The sequence below is a fragment of the Tachypleus tridentatus genome, chromosome 3 (assembly GCF_004210375.1).
Source record: "Tachypleus tridentatus isolate NWPU-2018 chromosome 3, ASM421037v1, whole genome shotgun sequence".
Lineage (NCBI taxonomy): Eukaryota > Metazoa > Arthropoda > Merostomata > Xiphosura > Limulidae > Tachypleus > Tachypleus tridentatus.
The window spans coordinates 73,690,027-73,708,643 of record NC_134827.1 but is presented as its reverse complement, the minus strand read 5'-3'; the positions used below and the strand labels follow the sequence as shown (position 1 = coordinate 73,708,643).

Sequence of the window (18,617 nt, the reverse complement as noted above, 5' to 3'; positions counted from 1 at the left end):
CCAGTCGTGGCGGGAGCACCGTCTGTTGTGACAGAAACCAGGTTTTCAAAATCCAGATTGAATTATTTTGACATTTCGAGAAATTTTTCAAAGATGTTTTTTACACATGTTCGATCTCGTAATCTACAAAGGCCAAACATTTCTTCCCTCATTTGAAGATCTGAAGTTACATATCGAACCCAAATTTTCAACTGTGCATCGTCACTAACATCTGTTGACTCATTTAATGCTAAAGAAAAATATAAACAGTCTTTTAGTTGTTCAAGCAGCTGATTTTCTATGTCTTTCGCTAACTGTAGCATTTTGCGGACAATTGTTCTTCGATTTAATTGCAAATTATTTGCCTTTTGAAAAATATCATCTTTTACTTTTGAATCATAATTCTCCAACAGACTTTCAATTACCAGAATCAATATTTCTTTTACTAGTTCAGCATCAGAAAATGATTTCTTTTTTTGAGCTCGAGTCAAAACTACTTTATAGCTAGCTAATGTAACTAGTTCTATCGATGATAAAAATCTTTTTAGGCTTCCCTTTTGTTCATGAAATTATGCTTTCAGAAGGTTAATTTTATTCATACGATTTTTGCTATCAACTGGAAATTTTACATTATATTCATTGTGAAAATTGTTAAAGTGTTGCTTAAGGTTGTATACTTTATTGTTCCTAAAACCTTTGTTATACAAAAGACACATTGGCTTATTATTTACTTCAATCACTGCAAATTTCAACTCCCAATTTTCATTAAATTCTCGTTTCACGTTTCTCCAGTCACGTGCCATTCTCTGTTCGTCAGTAATGCCAGAATCAATTAAACTGTCTTTATTTTCTGAGTGTTCACCATCTGGATTCTTTCATTTTCAAATTATCCACTTATCCATATTATGGGATTAAAAACAAAATATATATAAACACTTGAAAGTTGCACAATAAAAATGTTGCAAGCGCATGCAAAACAACGCACATTTGATAACAAACATCTAAACCAGACTGACGTTACAAAATGGGCAGCGTCTGTGGCAGTGATGAAGCGCGCGACATTAGGGATGACGTGAGGCTGTACAGTTGTTGATGAACAAATTTGCGATAAAAAATAAATGATGGAAAAAGTTAATTCCTAACTCGAGCTGGCCACATGTGGCCAGTGACCATAGAGTTGCCCACTCATGTTTCATGATAAATTCAATGTTTACTTTCATATAATGTTGCACAAACGTAAAATATAAAATGTGAAACAGTAATATGAACATAATATATAAATGTTGTACAAGAACTTATTCAGTATTTTATAAGAATATGTTTGTAGTATATTAGCGAAATTTAAGTTTTGGTTACAAATCACTATTTCTCTCAAGTGTGTGATTTTTACATTGTTGTTATATAGAATATTCTGTAATAATAAACAGTAATTATGTTGGACTTTAAAACGTGTAGTAATAATCCCTTTTAAGATTATAACTCACACCCTTCTTTGGTTATAAACTATGCTTATTTGTAAAGAAACGTATTTGATTGTCTGTTGAACGTTCTAGTATAACAGAACTTCTGATTTGTCAACAACAAATATTTAATTTATTAATTATAGTTTCGTTCAGATCATTACAAACTGGAAATAATGTATTTTGCCAAAAAAGTTTTATGTATTTGTATTATGAAAATGTTCTATTTTCAGATATTTCAATGCTATTGACTTCTTGTTCTGCAATTTTTAAGAGAGGACTGGTTATTTGGTCATGCTACAAATTCTCCTGTTAATGAACCTTTGTAATTTATTGTAAAATTAAAGTTTATCAGTGTCATTTGAGTTGAATCACATAGACGGTATTAGTAAATTAAATTCTGTGAGATATAGGATCACAAACATTTTGACTTACACGCTGAGAAAGTTTGTTAATAAGCTATTATCTATAACCACATGGTTTTATGAATTCTCTCTCTGTATGGGTGTTTGGGTATTGATGTTTGTCTACCCAGGAGGGTCAGGTTTCTTTAACATCTCTTTCATGAACTTTCATTGACACTATGTTTTGTTTGAATATCGCGCAAAGCTACGCGAGGGTAATCTGCACTAGCCGTTCCTAATTTAGCACTGAAAGACTAAAGGGATGGTACGCCATAATTGTATTTATAAAACCAAAACATTACCTTTCCAGGACAAATAACTATAAAAGTATGTAAATTGGCTATGTTACAATATTTGCCTTTTTCAAATAACGGATAAATTAAAATAGCGTGTGTGATAAAAACTGGCATAATTGTCTCATTAAAATAATTATTTTACTTGTAACTTCACAGGAACATATAATTGATGACAGTCAAATACTGAGACACCCTACAATTGAACTATTCATTTCTAGAAACACCATTGACCTTTGTAAAACTTATGCAATTAAATATATAAAGTAAAACTACAATCCTTTGTTGAGAAGAGAAAGCATGGTAACACTGTCTGCCTTTAGGAACACTATCCTCTTTTGTAACACACACACTATGCCCAGTAAGACCACCTACCTACCTATAATAATAGGGCCTCTTGTACCAAAATAAGCCATTACTCAATTCCTAAATCAGACACGCTCCTTTGTGCTATTACTTAAGCCATGTAACCCTTTGTAGATTAAGTAACAACTATATAACCTTCAATCATTGGCACTATTTGCATATTAATTAATAATTATATAGCCTTCAGGCGGCATTCTTTGGGTGCCCAAGTATTCCAATAACTACTCGTGTATTAGAGAAAGTAACGTGATAACACGTCTGTAGTGCTTAAAATTGTCAAGTCGGTTAACGACCTTCTCCAGTTTTTAAATATCAAACATCCTAACAAAGAGTTTACTGTTGAAAATCAAGTCTTTAACAACCATTTCTAAACAACATAATACAAAATAAAAACTAACAAACTAAATATTATGATGTTAAATGTGACAAGTGCGCTCGACTCACAATCTGAGGGCCGCGAGTTCGAAACATGATCGCCCTCTCAGTCGTGGGGGCATTATAATGTGATGGTCAATTGTTGGTAAAAAAGTAGCCCCAGAGTTGATGGTGATGACTAGTCTTACATTGCTAAATTAGAGTAGGCTAGCGCAGAAAGTCTTCCTGTAGGTTTGTGCAAAATTCATAAACAAACAAACAAACGCTAAATATTCCGAAGGATGTTGTTAGATTATTAATATTATATTTAAGAACGAAATTATAAAGTAACAATTATATCCACAAATTCAGTTAGAATGCATTTTTAATAGCGAGTAAGTTAAAATGGCATTTATTGAATATGTCGCTGGTGACACAAGTTCATGTGCTCGAAATACAAACAGGGATATAATTAACCACTAGAACACATTCTGCTGTCAAATAATAAACACTATAACCTACAACAGCGCTGCCTTTAGGAATGTGATGTTGTACCCACGTCCAGTTTCTTCTACATCACCCTCCATTCTTAGAAAGAATGCTAGAATCTCTTGATTGAAACAATTTGTTGCGAGTGTAATCATATTATGACGTCATCTTTGATCAGGTATATATTTCCTGGTGTTAGTCACAAGCGTGTAACAAAACGTTTACATACAATCTTCAGATTTTCACTAATGTGTGCCTCACCCAGAACCCAATCATGTCATTTAGAAAGAGTATTCCAATAACATTATTATGTACAAACAGTGGAAACAATGTGTAAGCTTTTAATTAAATTTTAACAAAAAAAAAAAGATAATAAATTATAAGTTCTTAAACAGTTTAAGTGAAAATGTTGAAGACACGTTGCAGGAGTTTTATGGACTTTTCAGATGAATGATTATATCTGATTCACTTGATTCAAGTCTGTGTTGTTTTATATTTACCACAATAGCCATCATAAATTAGCAATGACACACTAGAGGGAAGGCAGTCAATACCATCAACTGCCAACTCTTGGAGTACTCTTTTTACCAACGAATAGTGGGTATTGACCACAATATTATCGTGTTTCATGACTGAAAGAGTGAGCATGTGTGGTGTTGACCAACTTGTGATATTCAGGTTGCGAGTCGAGCATCCTAGTTATCAGGCCTTTTAGTCCAAGAATTTGATTGACCTAATAAAAAGAGACTGTTATAATCATGCAATTAAATGTATTACTTTTGTCTCACGGTTACTTAGATTTTAACGTTGTTCATGATTAAGCTTCCACAGGAAGTATGGCCATGTCTGGAAACTACTTTGAATAAGAAACATTACATTATTACTATTAACAATAAATCCTACGCTTAACATGGTTGATGCTACCATGTTTTTTAAAGGTGAACTACTAGTTAAAAGTCAGTTTGGAATTTAAAGTTCTTGCTTGAGACGATGGGTTCTATCAAAACATTGGCTTGATTGAATATCTGGTGGGTCAGTTTACAATGATCTTTGCGTATCTGTTTTCAAGTATGGAAGTACATTTTAGAACAGGTAGCAACAACAGTACCACCTAAATATAATAGATTGTCTGCTGATAACAGTAACAATTCAATGTTTTTTTAATATTTTATTTAAGGTGGTTTTCAGTTTTAAATGTTTAAAGTGACAAGGCCTCTCCCTTCTTTGAACATGTTTACTTGGAATGATTGCTGATATAAGAATGTAAAGGATTGTGGAGTACCACACTAGAACTTAGGCCTGATGTAAAATTTACTAATCTACAAGTTTGAGTCTCACCCCTCTCCTATGATTCAAACCTCTTGTCATTACAGCTAAAGGAAATGTTAACTCCTTTTCTGTGAGACATACAGAAATAATGTTGAATTACTTTCATATATAGCACCTGAACAATTAGTAATCTTTAGCTGTAAGAACTTTTGTAATTTAGAATGTGCTTAAAAATATTTTTGATGGTATGTAGTCTAAACTGAATTACAACTCTATTTATTGAAATGTTTTTTTAAAATAGCCTTACTTTTAAGTACTTATTCCATTCTAAATAATTGGAACACAAAACACCTAGTACAAATAAATATAATGAATATATTTTTTAAAAGTTCATTAGATTGTGATGAACTTGATGTGCAATGTTAAGCCTACCAACAAGTTAAAATAGTGTAACAAAAACATGCTAAATTCTGTAAACTAGTCATTATAAAATTGGACATTTGAGTTAAAAATACTGCAATGTAAAAAATGTAATCTGAAAATTAATGTGCATTTAAATAACATTAAGCACACTTAAAAACTGCAGGTGTTCCATATAAGAACTGATTTTTAAATTTTGGAGCAATTGGTAAACATGAGAACTAATTCCTTCTCTTTGTCTGAGTATAAAAAAACTGTAATGTCTTTTATGTGAATAGTTTTAATAATTGATTTTACTCTAATTCCTCATGATGCACTTCTCAGATGATCACAATAAACAACATCACACTGACAAGTCCATTGAAGTATTTAATAAAACAGATCAAATCTATCGTTTTTTCTTTTTCCCAGTATTTCTTTTACACTGATTTGGATTTCTGTGTTGACAGATTACTCTTTGATGTTGACGAATACCACGGTTGGCAGCTCGACTATAAACATCATTTATAGCAAAAGGAGAGAGGTTAGCTTCATAATCTGGGTGCAATGCATCAGTCTTCTGGGTCCCAAGCTTGGAAGGTCTGTTCTGAGGCACTGGTTGATCAGCACATAATAGAGGGTTGTTTGCATGCTTGCCACCCTGGGGTTTTGGGAGGGAGAACTAAGGAGAAGAAAACAGTACTTAATGATTTGAGATTCTGAAAATAGAACACTGTTGATCTGGTATCAGCTTTTTCAAAAATCTGTTTCAAAACGAATTGGTTTCAATTTTAATCTAGTATGATAACTTAAATATAAATAAAGGCATGGAAATTGAAAAAAAACAAAGAACCTTTAATATCTGTGCAATAATTCTTGATATTTGTCATCAACATAATTTTACTACAATGAAATCACTAATATAACGTACCAGATACACTTTGCTGCTGAAGAAATGCCACACACTTAGAGGTGAGTATTATAGATATGAAATTTGGTTATTTCATTATTTGGTTATGATTAGCATAAACAGGCAACAGTTGCTACTGATTGGATGCTTTCTTCATTTTACAATCAAGTTTTCAATAAATAATGATAACAAATAACTTATGTTTAAGAGTAATGTTTATTTTGTAATAGGAAGGAAAGCTTTTATACTGGTGACAAGCTTATGGGGTTGAAACATATACAGTTTTGTACAGATGCCACATACACAGCTTAACTTTGATATTGAGATGCCTCCATATTAGACGATAGTAGAAACAGGCAACAGTTAAAATAGTTTTCAAGATATTGTAATTTAGAATTTAAAAACAATAAAAGAGTGCTTTGTTATTGCAACTGTCCATTTTTAATTAACTAAAATGATGGATTTTAAACTTTATTCTAAAAATACAAAAATATATGTGTTTATAAGTTTATACTCCATTAATTTAATGTAAATTTAATTGTAACTAAACAAACTATGGATAATAAACAGTGTGGCATTATAAGTTATTATAAGAATAATGCTGCCATTAACTAATTCTAGCATGATGTTAATACAGGATAACACTGCCATTAGCTAATTCTAGTAAGATGTTAAGACAGGATAACAACTGCTATTAGCTAATTCGAGCATAATTATTCGTACAGAGTAACACTGCCATTAACTACTTCTAGCGCATCATCAAGATAAAATACTGCTGTCAGCTAAATCTAGCATAATTTTAATAGGGAATAACACTGCCATGAGCTAATTATAGCACAATATTAAGACAGAATAGCACTTTCATCAGAGTTTACATATACAGGTCCAATTACTTTAGAACACCCTTTGACAAGACAAATAATTCCCCTCTATTGTTATTATTATAATACAAGCTGTAAAACTTATTTTAGAAATTGCCCAATGCAACTAAACTGATATACAATTTAACTTATACTTTCACTAAATTACCTACTTTAGGCACACTGTCTTCACATATCTATAACAACATGCAACAGAAAAATCTAGCCCTCTAATAACAAGAATATTAAACATAATGAGAAAACCTTAGCAGCTTAGAGTAAGATGACTTTAACAATATTACAAAAGCCTAGTACAACAATTAAACTAAACATACAACTCATATGGTTATACAACGAAACTTTTTATAACTATTGCTTTTAAAATAATTTACTTTTAACAATCTTGTTATGAAAACCAAAGTCATTAAATTTTAAATAACTAAATAGCTCAAACTAAACAGCCTTGTATATCCACCATTGCTAAAGACACTGATTATAAAATGTACAAAGCATTGAGCATCTACATGTTACAGTCATCTAATGTTCTTCAATTATTGGCTGGTAATTCCCGTTTCAGCCTGTACTCTAGCTGACTTCAAGGAGGTAATTATAACATTGATAACACTAGAATTATGATGTATTTAGTTCATATAAAATACAAAAGAAACACACAAACTTTTTAATACCCCTACAACCTCCAAGGTACCTTTTAATATTATACAAATTTGGGTGAAATACACTATTTGTGTTGTGGTGACAAGAGTGGATTTTTTTTTCCTTACAAGTCTAGCATGCAAGCTTTTTTGTGCATTTTTATTTATATGCAACTTTAGCAATCAGTAGTAAAGCTTTTAAAGTGTTCTCTGAATTAAATCTTCATTGGTTTTGTATGTTTCGGAATTTTGCACGAACCGACATGAGAGCTGTCTGCACTATTCATCCATAATTTAGCAGTGTAAGACTAAAGGGAAGGCAGCTAGCCATCACCACCTGCTGCCAACTCTTAAGCTACTCTTTTACCAGTAAACAGTGGGATAGGCCATTCCTTATAATGTCCCCATGGATGAAAGGTTGAACACATTTGGTGAGACAGGAATCTGAATTCATGACCCTCAGATTACAAGTAAAGCATCCAAACCACCTGGCCATGCCAGGTCTGAATCTTTACTGTTTAAGGTGATTTTTGCATGAATGTTCTATTATGATTTTGTGCAATTCCTTGCAATCCCTATTACAAACTATTGTGTTTCACAATGAGCAAACTGCTTGACAATGGGCGTCAAATATTGTCATAACTGTCATTATTCTTGCATGTAAGAATTCTTGAGCATCAACAGTGTGATGTTCTTCAGTTCTGAATGTATTAAATAATTTTCAACGTACCAATATGTATATATTTTTATTTTCTAACTATTTTTCTACCAGTGAGACAGAACATTACATAAGTGCAGGAAGCTCTGTGATGAATATATTAATAAATAGATACCACTGTTTTTACTCAAAGGGTTTCTTCAGATTAAAAATCAAAACAGAAATTAGATTAGAATACAAAATGATTTGTTCTATATGGCTAAAAAAAGTGAAAATTACAATAATGTGACCAACATTTGTATTGTACATAAATATTCATTATCTCTTGGATTATTATAATAATTTTTGTGATGTCTTAAGTTTATAGTAAATCATTATTTAGTTAGAAATGTTATTCAACAGGTAAGAACATTCAGAAGTTTATAGAGTTTACATTAGCCAAAGTTTTAGTAGCTTGGGTGTGCTTTCTAAAATGCATTTAGCTAACACCTAGTAGTACAGGTAGCACAAACCTTTGTTCCTCTGATGTTGATTGGTTTTTTGAAGTTTATAAGTAAAGTCTTAGTGCCATTTTCATTTACAATAACTTCAACTCGCTTCAAGGTCTGATTCCCACAATTTGGACAAAATTTTTTGTCCATGTTGCTTGTTGTCCTAGAATGGAAGAAAAGTGTCTGAAATACATGTTGAGGTTAATAAAGGTAAAAGAATGATACTCTACCTTCTAAAACTTATTTTTCTCAAAAATCATCAGTCAAGAAAAGTTTCAGAAATAGTTCAGTTATCTGTCATAAACAAGTCAGTCTTTAACCACACATTTACAGTAGGAATTATGATAAACATAGCAGTTTTCTCATGCCTTTATTTTTGCATGCTGCCTATCCAACTTGCAAAGTAATTTTTATTTTAAGATTAAACATAAGAAAAAAATTCAGATTTCACATGTAAAATCTTTATAATGTTCAGACAGTTTTATCAAATGTTTCTTTAGAACATTTCATTAACAAATCTCTGTATGGATTCATTTGATTTGTAACTACCACATAAAATTAGAAAATTATTATAAATTATGCCATTTTCATTCTAGAATGACTAGAGATTATAAAATGAAACATGTTTAGACCAAATAACATAAATCTCATAACATTATACACTTATATCAGTTTATTACATTTATCATATTGACCTTTCAGCTATGCATGGCTAACAATACAGCAGTTACAATGATGCCAGGCACTCATGTTAATGTATCAAATAATATAAAAAATGATCTTTAGTATTTTCAAAGTGACCTGTCTTGGCTGTGTTTTAGAGGACTAGTATTTGGTGAAGTAGTAATTTTTCAATTATATTCTCACTATTTACAAATAATTTTTAAAGTTATTTTTCTTGAAACAGAGGAGTATATAGAAAAATAAAGCACACAAGTATCTCTTTCAGTTACAGCTTTTGTACCCATTGCTGCTTGTCTAGGCTTGCTAAGCCTTAAGAAATTCCACGTATGGAGAATGTGAAACACTGCATCTGATTCACTAAATATAGTGGTAGCTCAAGAAAGAGAAAATATAAAAGGTTTTTATTTTATGTTCTAGCTTGTCAATATGGGTATTTTGAGTTTCTAATTTGTACAAAACTACAGACTGTATTTTCACTGGTCAAAGGCCATGTCTTCCTGCATTTGTAGACTTGCATTCAAAATTTTAATGAATTACGGTTTTATGAATTTATTGCCTTATGTTTGGTTTCAAACTATAGATTATAACTCAAATTTTCATATTAAACATTATCTAATTTTGTAACTAATAATATTAAACAAACACACCCAAACAATTTTTGTGTCTCATGTAATACCAATGAATGCAGTACTGATTAAAATGTCAAAATACAGTCTTTAGTTTTGTACAAATTAGGAACTCGAAACTACCAATTTTTAAAAGCTAAAATACAAAATAAAAACCTCTTATTTTTAGCATATAATGAGATATCACTAATGTAGTGAATCAAACACAGTAGTTCCCTCTGCTTCCTTCCTTCCATTTCTTTGAATTTATCCTTTAAATACTTTTCATTCTATATCTGACATGTAAATAACCAATCACAATATCAGACTATCCCACAAGTGTTTTTTCCAGCCATTTTCAAATATCATGACATCATTCCTTTCAAGACAAGTCTTCATGTTGGTAAGTAAAGTCTTTAGCCTGTTAGGATTTTTTTTTTTTTAACCTACATACAGTTCTGTTACTAAACTTGATAAATTATAATGGATTTCTATGGTATTGATATAGTAATTTATTATTTTTTGGTTATTCAAATAAATATATAAATTAAACCTAAAAAAATGATTTTGTTTCACATCATGTACAAATTCTTAAGACTCAGCAACCTTTGATAACTAGCAACAGAATGCAAAGGTTGTAGGTAAAACTTGTAACTGTTTCCTTTATTTTATTTACTGTTTTAAGAAAAATAAGTTTAAAATCTTATTTGTAAACAGTAATGATGTATATATATATATATATATATAACTGAAATGTGACTGTATTTTATAAAATAGTCAATTAAAACACACCCACAACAGGTTACTTTGCAAATACTATAGGTCAGTTTTATATTTTTAGATACAGTAACATGAGTGCATGCATGTGCACAGTGTCATTGTAATTTATATCTTAGCCAGCAAAGACTGAAAGATCAATATAATAAAGATAATAAATGTATAATGTTTGACATATAAGCAATTTAGATTAAACATTTGTGTTTCAGTTATAATTTGTTGTCATTCTAGAAAGAAAACAATATAATTTATATTTACTTTTTAATTTTTAATGTTGGTTAAATTTGTCAAACATGTAGAGAAAAAACATTTGATAATTATCTGGAAATTTTCTCATGTGAAATATAAAATTATCCTGCATGTTTCTGAGCAACATTTTGAAAGAAAAAATTCAAGAGAAAATCTTTAATTAAAATATCTTAACACTTAATTTAAAAACCTTCTCTTTGTAAATGAAAGTATTGTACTGTTTACTAATAACTTGCAAAATTTTGTTAAAACTGTCAGCACATATGTCAAATTATGCACAAAGGTTTTATGTCAGAGTTCTATGAGACAAGAAAACAAATATATATATTTAATTGTGATATATATAGTTTAAGCTAGTCCTTAAAAATACATTCACCAAAATATTCAGTTTCTTTTGAATTTTGCACAAAGCTACATGGCTATCTGCACTAGCTGTCCCTAATTTAGCACTAAGACTAGAGGGAAGGCAGCTAGTCATTACCACCCACTGCCAACTCTTGGGCTACTCTTTTGCCAACAAATAGTGGAATTGACTGTCAGATTATAACATCCTCACAGCTGAAATTGCGAGCATGTTTGGTGTGATGGGGATTCAAACCTGAGACCATCAGATTTAAGTCAAAGGCCTTAACCACCTCACCATGCTGGGGCCCAGTATTCAGTTAGGTGAGAAAGTATTCATGAAGAATTCTGTATAGATATTTGAAAAATAATTCTTAACTTACTTTTTAGAGAATTTTGTGTTTTCCTGGCTGGTAAAGCATATGTTTCAAATATTTTTTCTTGTGTTACTAAATAAAGAGTAGCACATTCTGTACAAGTTTATGTATTATGTATCCAATATATATTTTTATTTCTACCATAAAGGATATTTCTGATTCTTAAAATTACAATTTTTATACTCAATAGATTTTAAACAGAATGACAAATCTCACCTAAAGCATGCGTGACAACGTAGCATAAAAGTTTTAGTATTTCTTATCAGCATTCCATCAATGGACAGCACTTTCAAACCCATCTGAATCAAAACATTCTGTGGAGGAAAAAAAATTGTTTAAATATACACCTTGTATCATTGTTTAAGTCACAATAAAAAATACTTTTTACACTTTACTTTATTGTAAGATGAATGTACTTTTAACATAATAACCACATACATATTGTGTATAGTGCTGGAAGTTGTTTTTTAATTTGCACTTTGGCAAAGCTAGTAAGACTATCTGATATTAAACATAACTTTGACCTACTGATTAGAGGGACAAAAACCAGTTAGTAGATCATATCACCAACTCTACTGTATTGCTTGCCACACTTGCACACACAGTTTAAAGCACAATAATATTTTGTGGAATTGCACAGTTCTGAATATCAGAGCTTGAATACAAAGGCCAATTACATCCTACTATTGTGAACTTATAAAGAAACTGTTGTTAAGGATAGTAGCTTATACAGTCATCCAAATCACTTATCAATTAGTTTATTAATCACTGTCTTTGGTTATTATATGTTAGTGTATTTGAAAGACCAGTGATAAGTATCCAGTAATAAAAATAATAATTAATTAATAACCAGACTCAAGTGGTTATATATATTAGTAAACATAACAATGACTGGTATTTGATCAAACTTGTACAAATAATCTGTGATGACGAGAAAACCCATTTGTAGAGAAAATTATATATTGAAAAATGCTGGTATGGGTAGAGAAGGCACTAGTAGAGAAGCAAACCATATATTCCAGACATCAGCAGAAAAATAACCAACATTTGGCAAAAACTAGCCACAAAATATGACATTCCGCTTAATACCAAATTTATTCAAAAACCAGGCACAAAACTGAGGTCTATACAATGTAAAAACTACACTGACAAAAACCACACCAACATTACTTATAAAATACAATGTGATAACTGCCATGACTTCTATATTGGAGAAACAAGTAGAAAAATGGAAACCAGATTCAAAGAATACAAAAAGTCACCTTTACATGTTTTCAAACACTACAAATCAAATAAACACAACATAACCATAGAAGACACCCAAATACTAAATAAAGAAATAAACATAAACAAATGCAAAATTAAAGAAGCCTTACTTATACAACAATCCAGCCCAAAATAAACCAATACAAAGAAACACCTTTATACCTATATTAATAAATATATCCAACACCTAAGCATGCCCTCTACATTCCTACACTCAATTACATAACCACTTTCAAACACGTGGTCAGCTACCGGTCAGTAACCCTTTCTTTTTTGTGAACCTGACAACAACCGAAGGTCTAAATGTTGTTTGCTCCTCTACTAGTGCCTTCTCTACCCATACCAGCCGTTTTTAAATATATAAACTTATACAAATACTTTTCTAATATGAATTATAATTTTTTCAATCTTAATTTACAGACTACCTTTATAGTTTTGTGAAACGTTTCTCCAATTTTTCTATTATTTATAAATTACTGGTGCCACTGTAACACCTACAGCATTATCTTATACAACCAACCAAAAACATTTCCAAGGTATGTTACTATAATGATCAGTTAACTTCAACACTTTACACCTCCTTCTCATTACTTTAATAAGTTTTGTCATAGCCAAAAGTCCCAGTAAAGACTTCTTTACTGAAAACTGGAAGGTTAATTCAACTGAACAAGAGATTTCACTCTGGCAAATTGAATTCTGAAAGTCATTTTCACCCCAAATTTGAAGATTAGTTATCCAAGGCCAGTCCAGACAGACAGTCTACTGATATATTTTAGTCTGAGAATTACCAAAGTAGTTAAAAAAAACAACACTTCCCTACACAATTAAGAATAATTTGTTTTTGCTTAAACACAAAGGTCTATCTATGCTGTAATCATTACAGGGATAATACTCAAAAATCAGCAGTTCAAGCCCTTCCACCCCAAGCTTACCTCTGAGACTTATTTTACAAGGTAGAGAACTGCTTAAATAACAACATTATGGTTCAAATTTCAATTATTTCTTTTTTCCTAGACATATTTCTGTGACACTGTTATTATGTTAAGAACAAAAAATTATATACCATTTACATGTGCTACTTTAAGAAAACTTTAAATTCTGAAATAAATACAAATTAGAATAATACATAGCACAAGCAATTTACTATATTTTATCAACATGCTCCTTTATGTGTTAGCAAGTCTTACACAAAAAACAAAACATAACTCACGAAGCATACCAGTGAATAATTTATGTCTCCTAGACTTAAGTACATGTAATGTGAATAAAATAGGGCAAGAAAAGTTAACATTTTTACCTACCTGAAAATAATGTATTTCCAGTATGTACTCATCTCTGTACAAATAGCATTTTCCCTCATGTGTTTATGTATTCCACCAGAGATTTACAATCTACCACTTTTATGAAAACTCCCATCTAATCTCATGCAAAATCATCTAAATTTGGACCACTTCATGATGATATCATCATCATGCAGCAAAACTCTCCACCAATAGGACTGTGAGACATCTTTATGTGCAATCACTCCCCTGTATTTTATTCTCATGAATCCCTATTCTTTAACTAGACAATAGAGAAATGTGCACACAAAAGTGCAAATGAAGTGTGAGAATAAATACAGAGGTGTCTCAAACATATATTTTCAGGTAAAGAAAATGTTAACTTCTGAAATTAATACTCTCCTCACTTCACACTGAATAGCTAGAATCACACACTGAAAAGATGGGTTTACTGATGCAAAGCTTACCTACATTAAATAACTTCAGAAAGTGTATAAAGTAAATCCAAGGGGTGTGTTGTTTGGTGGAAAGGGCTCCATAGGGGCTGATCCATGGGAAATCTCATTTCTTCCAGGATACACTATTTGTCCAGAAGGAGAATGAAAGAGGCACAGAAGACAATTATGCCAGAAGGAGGGACAGAATAGGTACATGGGCATTTGAATACTTCTACACAAGCTGCTCTACAGCCAATGTGTGCAGTAAGGTTGGGTCTTGTTCAGACCACACATGGTGTGCTCACATACTCAACCATCAGGTGTGATAGGTCAATAGCAGCTGTAGAAGGGCACTTATGACAGATATCCATGTTCATCTCCTTTACAACCAGTCTTTATAGGCCCCATGTTAGCTGTGGGAAAAGGGCACTATACAGAATAATTTCATTATCAGTATTTACATAAATACTTCTATTTGGCAAATGTTTATTCTAGGATCCTTGCTTGTTACAGAAGTAGGGTATATGAGTGATACATCACTGGTATGTACAATGAGTTCACTCTTAACTCAACTCTTAATGTTAGTTTCTACAGGTCCCCACCAGCTGCTAGAGTGGGGTGTATTTTATTTTTGTCTTTCATTATGATATAGAATGGAACAGAAATAGTGTGTTATCCATGGCTCTACTAAACAGACACTGACTGTAGAAAAAGAACTTGTAACATAAAGGTAGTCAAAAGATCAGTACTCTGAGTTGTATTATCAGTTCATTGGAAGATTGTGCTGTAACACAGTTATAATGTGGAGCAACCTGTGCTACATTCAGTTGTCACCCCAGCTCCATCTCTCACTGTAGAGAGACATCTTGTTTTAGCCACAGGCCTCAACTGATGAAGGCTCTTCATGGTCCACCAACCAAACATGTTAAGTGGCAAGGGTCTCCTGCACTCCATGCAAAAAGTGAGGCAGAAGATTTTGCTTAGGGGAAACCTGGAGAATATATTTGAATCCCTTTAAGTCTTCCAGTCAAAATAGATATTTTACTGGTTTGGTTTGTTTTGAATTTCATGCAATGCTATGGTATTTTACTGGAGGGAACAATGGATAAAAGAAGAACTTTATTTATAAAGGTTCACAAGTGACTGCTATAAAAGTGAGCAGAAACACTTCTCTAATGTAGCTTTTTACATGATAGTTCATGGAATAGACATATTCTGCATTGGGTGGGAAATATAATTATATATATATCAATAGATTTATATGTCAAATACATTATCTCACAGAAGGACAAATGGTAAAAAAGCTTTCCCTTATCCTGGCTGGTTGTGGATTTTGGGTAAGTATACCTTTGGAGGCAATGCTAGCCACCTAGTAGCATTCTCTAGTGAAGTTGAGGTGAAAAATAATTTTGTATTCTCATTTGTCTATAAATGAAAGATTGATTGGAAGGGGCTAAAGGCTGAATCCCTTTAAAGATGAGACAACTAGGTGGTGTAGACTGTGAAGGTGTGCAAGGTGGTTCACATACCAGCCTGAAGAATTTCATCTGAACAACAGTGAAAATGAGCAGCTGGAGAATGTGTGAGGTGTTGAATCTAATGAGAAGAAATGTGGAAGTGCTTAAGATCATTCATATGGAAAGAGACATATGGTATCCAGATGAACTGATGGACCTATCCTGTGAAGGTGGTAAGAGAGTCACCTCTATTGGATAAAGGGTCCTGAGGAATGCAAAGAATATAAAAGACACTGAAAAAAAGAAATGCATCACCAATAAAAATTAACAGCCTGGATAGGACATAAGAGTTGAACATGCCCAAAAAGCCATATACTTGAAACACAGAAAAAAAGGATAAGGATAAAATGGTATAACCACCTCATCAAACAGCAGAAGTCTTGCCAAGGAAAAAAAAAAACAGCTGAAGTAATGGAAAACCACATTCAGATCCTAGTCAGACAAAAAAGGAGGTTGGGAGGGGGATCTGCAGGCCATGAAAAAATAGAAGATGGCAGAAAAGATTGGTTAAGAAAATATTATGCAGTAGAAGAAAAGCAAGAAGATGGTAGATATTGCCACCAGATAATCAGTGATGGTAGAAACAGGCATGTGAAGGAGGTAATATGTTACAAAGTAGATCAGTTAGGGTGAAATGCTGAAAAATAAACCAATGATGATGAGCAAGTCATTTATGTTGGTTTATGGTAGACGTAGATGGACAACAAAAGTGGAACAAACAAAAGCTATATCGCTGGATAGTCTGACTTCATGAGAGATGGATCAGACAAATCCTACATTTGAAGATGAAGGAATGTTACTTCTTGATAAAAGAGTAATGTATGATGCAGGATCAGATAGGACAGAATGCTGGTAAGGGGGAGTTGGTCTGAGAAAAGGTAAGATTAAGTTTCATGTTGGGTTGGTCAATGAGAAGCTACTAATATGATCCTACAAAGGGTGTCACAAATCAGAGCAAGGACCTGAGGAAGAAAGTAGAAAGGAGAATAGACATACACGAAAAGATGAAACTAGTCCTCACTGAGTTCAAGACAGCTATGATGAGGTACAGGAAATCAAAAGAGAAGTCTAATACTGAGTAGTGTGGTGAAGGCACTGGAGGGGTGAGTTCCAAGTTTAAAGCAGATCCAATAGAAGATTTTTGGGTGAAAGAACTATTTAGAAAGACAGTCTGTGGCAATGTTCAGTACAAGTGGAACATGACAGGCTATTAAAAGTACTCAATTGGAATGGGGCCATAGGGAAGGTTCAAAGTCTAAAAGCTGGGGGTTCTGAACTACGTGCTTCTTTGACAGTTGATATGTGACATGACCACAGAAATTTGCAACTATGCAAATGTATTGTTACCAATTGATCCATAAGGAGGAGAAGGGAATGTGAAAATTCTTGATGGACAGTGATGGGTTTGAAAATAATATGTAGAGAATGCTTCTATAAGGATCAAGAGCTTGAATTCAAAATGTTATTTTGAGATACTCCCCATCATGAGAAAGAAGTATCTATAAACAGATGTAGATCCAAACTTGGAGGAAATAAGGGAATGATAGAGGTGGTATTGGAGCAGTTTAGCCACCAAGTAAAATCCTTCAGAAGAGGAGAAGGAAAATGAATAAGTAAATGGCTCACTGGAAAGGTTCCACTGATCGTTAAACATCTACTGTATGGGACATGCATGCAGCAAAGGGGAATAAGAGTTCCCAGATAAACTATGGCCCTCAAAAAAAGACAAAAGCTCTCATGCAAATTGGAGAGGTTGGTCACTACTAAGACACAAGTTGAAAAGCATTTCCAGTTGACAGAAATATTGGGTTGAGATGAGGAAGAACTTGGAAATCTTGGCAAACCACCATAAATAAGCTGCTTTGTAAAACTGAAATGTGTTCAGAGGGTTCTGCCTGTGAATGAGCAAGAAGAGTGGCGAACACAAACCATGGATATGTTGAATGAAATTCTTAATAATGCAACTGAAAACATATGGGGATGGTGCTATATCAAACAGATGAAGATAACTAAAAAGTGTGATCCTTGTGGAAAAAACAAAGAAAATCTTGAAAAACATAGCAAAATTGGGATATAGAGAAAAGCAACCAGCACATCATCCTCTGCCATTCACAGACAAAGTTGAAATGAACAATGGAGAGTGAAACTATTTGTCCAAAAATATTGGATGATCAAGGAACAATTGAAAGAGGAAAAATTAATAATTATAAGCCAATCCTTAGTCTTTTCAGGATAACAAAAAAGGCAGGAGTAAAGCAATAGGAATACAAGCAATAATAATTTCATCACATCTTCCTGCACAGCTAAATTTGTTGTACAATATGAAAGCTGAGCAAATTTATTGACATAATCAACTACACTTAAGCAATAATTATATAGGCTTGTGTTACATAAATTAATCAAATAACCAATAGTGATTAAATTGATTGTTCTAAAAAATAATTGCTAAACAAAAGTGGTTTATAATTAGTTCCTTTATCTGATTTTTCCAACTATCC

The 18,617-nt window shown here is 32.3% G+C and overlaps 1 protein-coding gene across 2 annotated transcripts in view; it reads right to left on the bottom strand.

Annotated features, from left to right (window-relative positions):
• Positions 1 to 5,390: 5,390 nt before the first annotated feature.
• LOC143247184 (RNA-binding protein NOB1-like) overlaps positions 5,391 to 18,617 on the bottom strand; it is a 43,904-nt gene continuing 30,677 nt past the window's right edge. For both annotated transcript variants that reach the window (XM_076494831.1, XM_076494832.1), the window contains exons 6-8: positions 11,836 to 11,933; positions 8,607 to 8,748; positions 5,391 to 5,695 (exon numbers count right to left, since the gene is read on the bottom strand). In XM_076494831.1, coding sequence (XP_076350946.1) covers positions 5,423 to 5,695; positions 8,607 to 8,748; positions 11,836 to 11,933 — 513 coding nt within the window. In that variant the 3' untranslated portion in view covers positions 5,391 to 5,422. The remainder of the gene's footprint in view (positions 5,696 to 8,606; positions 8,749 to 11,835; positions 11,934 to 18,617) is intronic.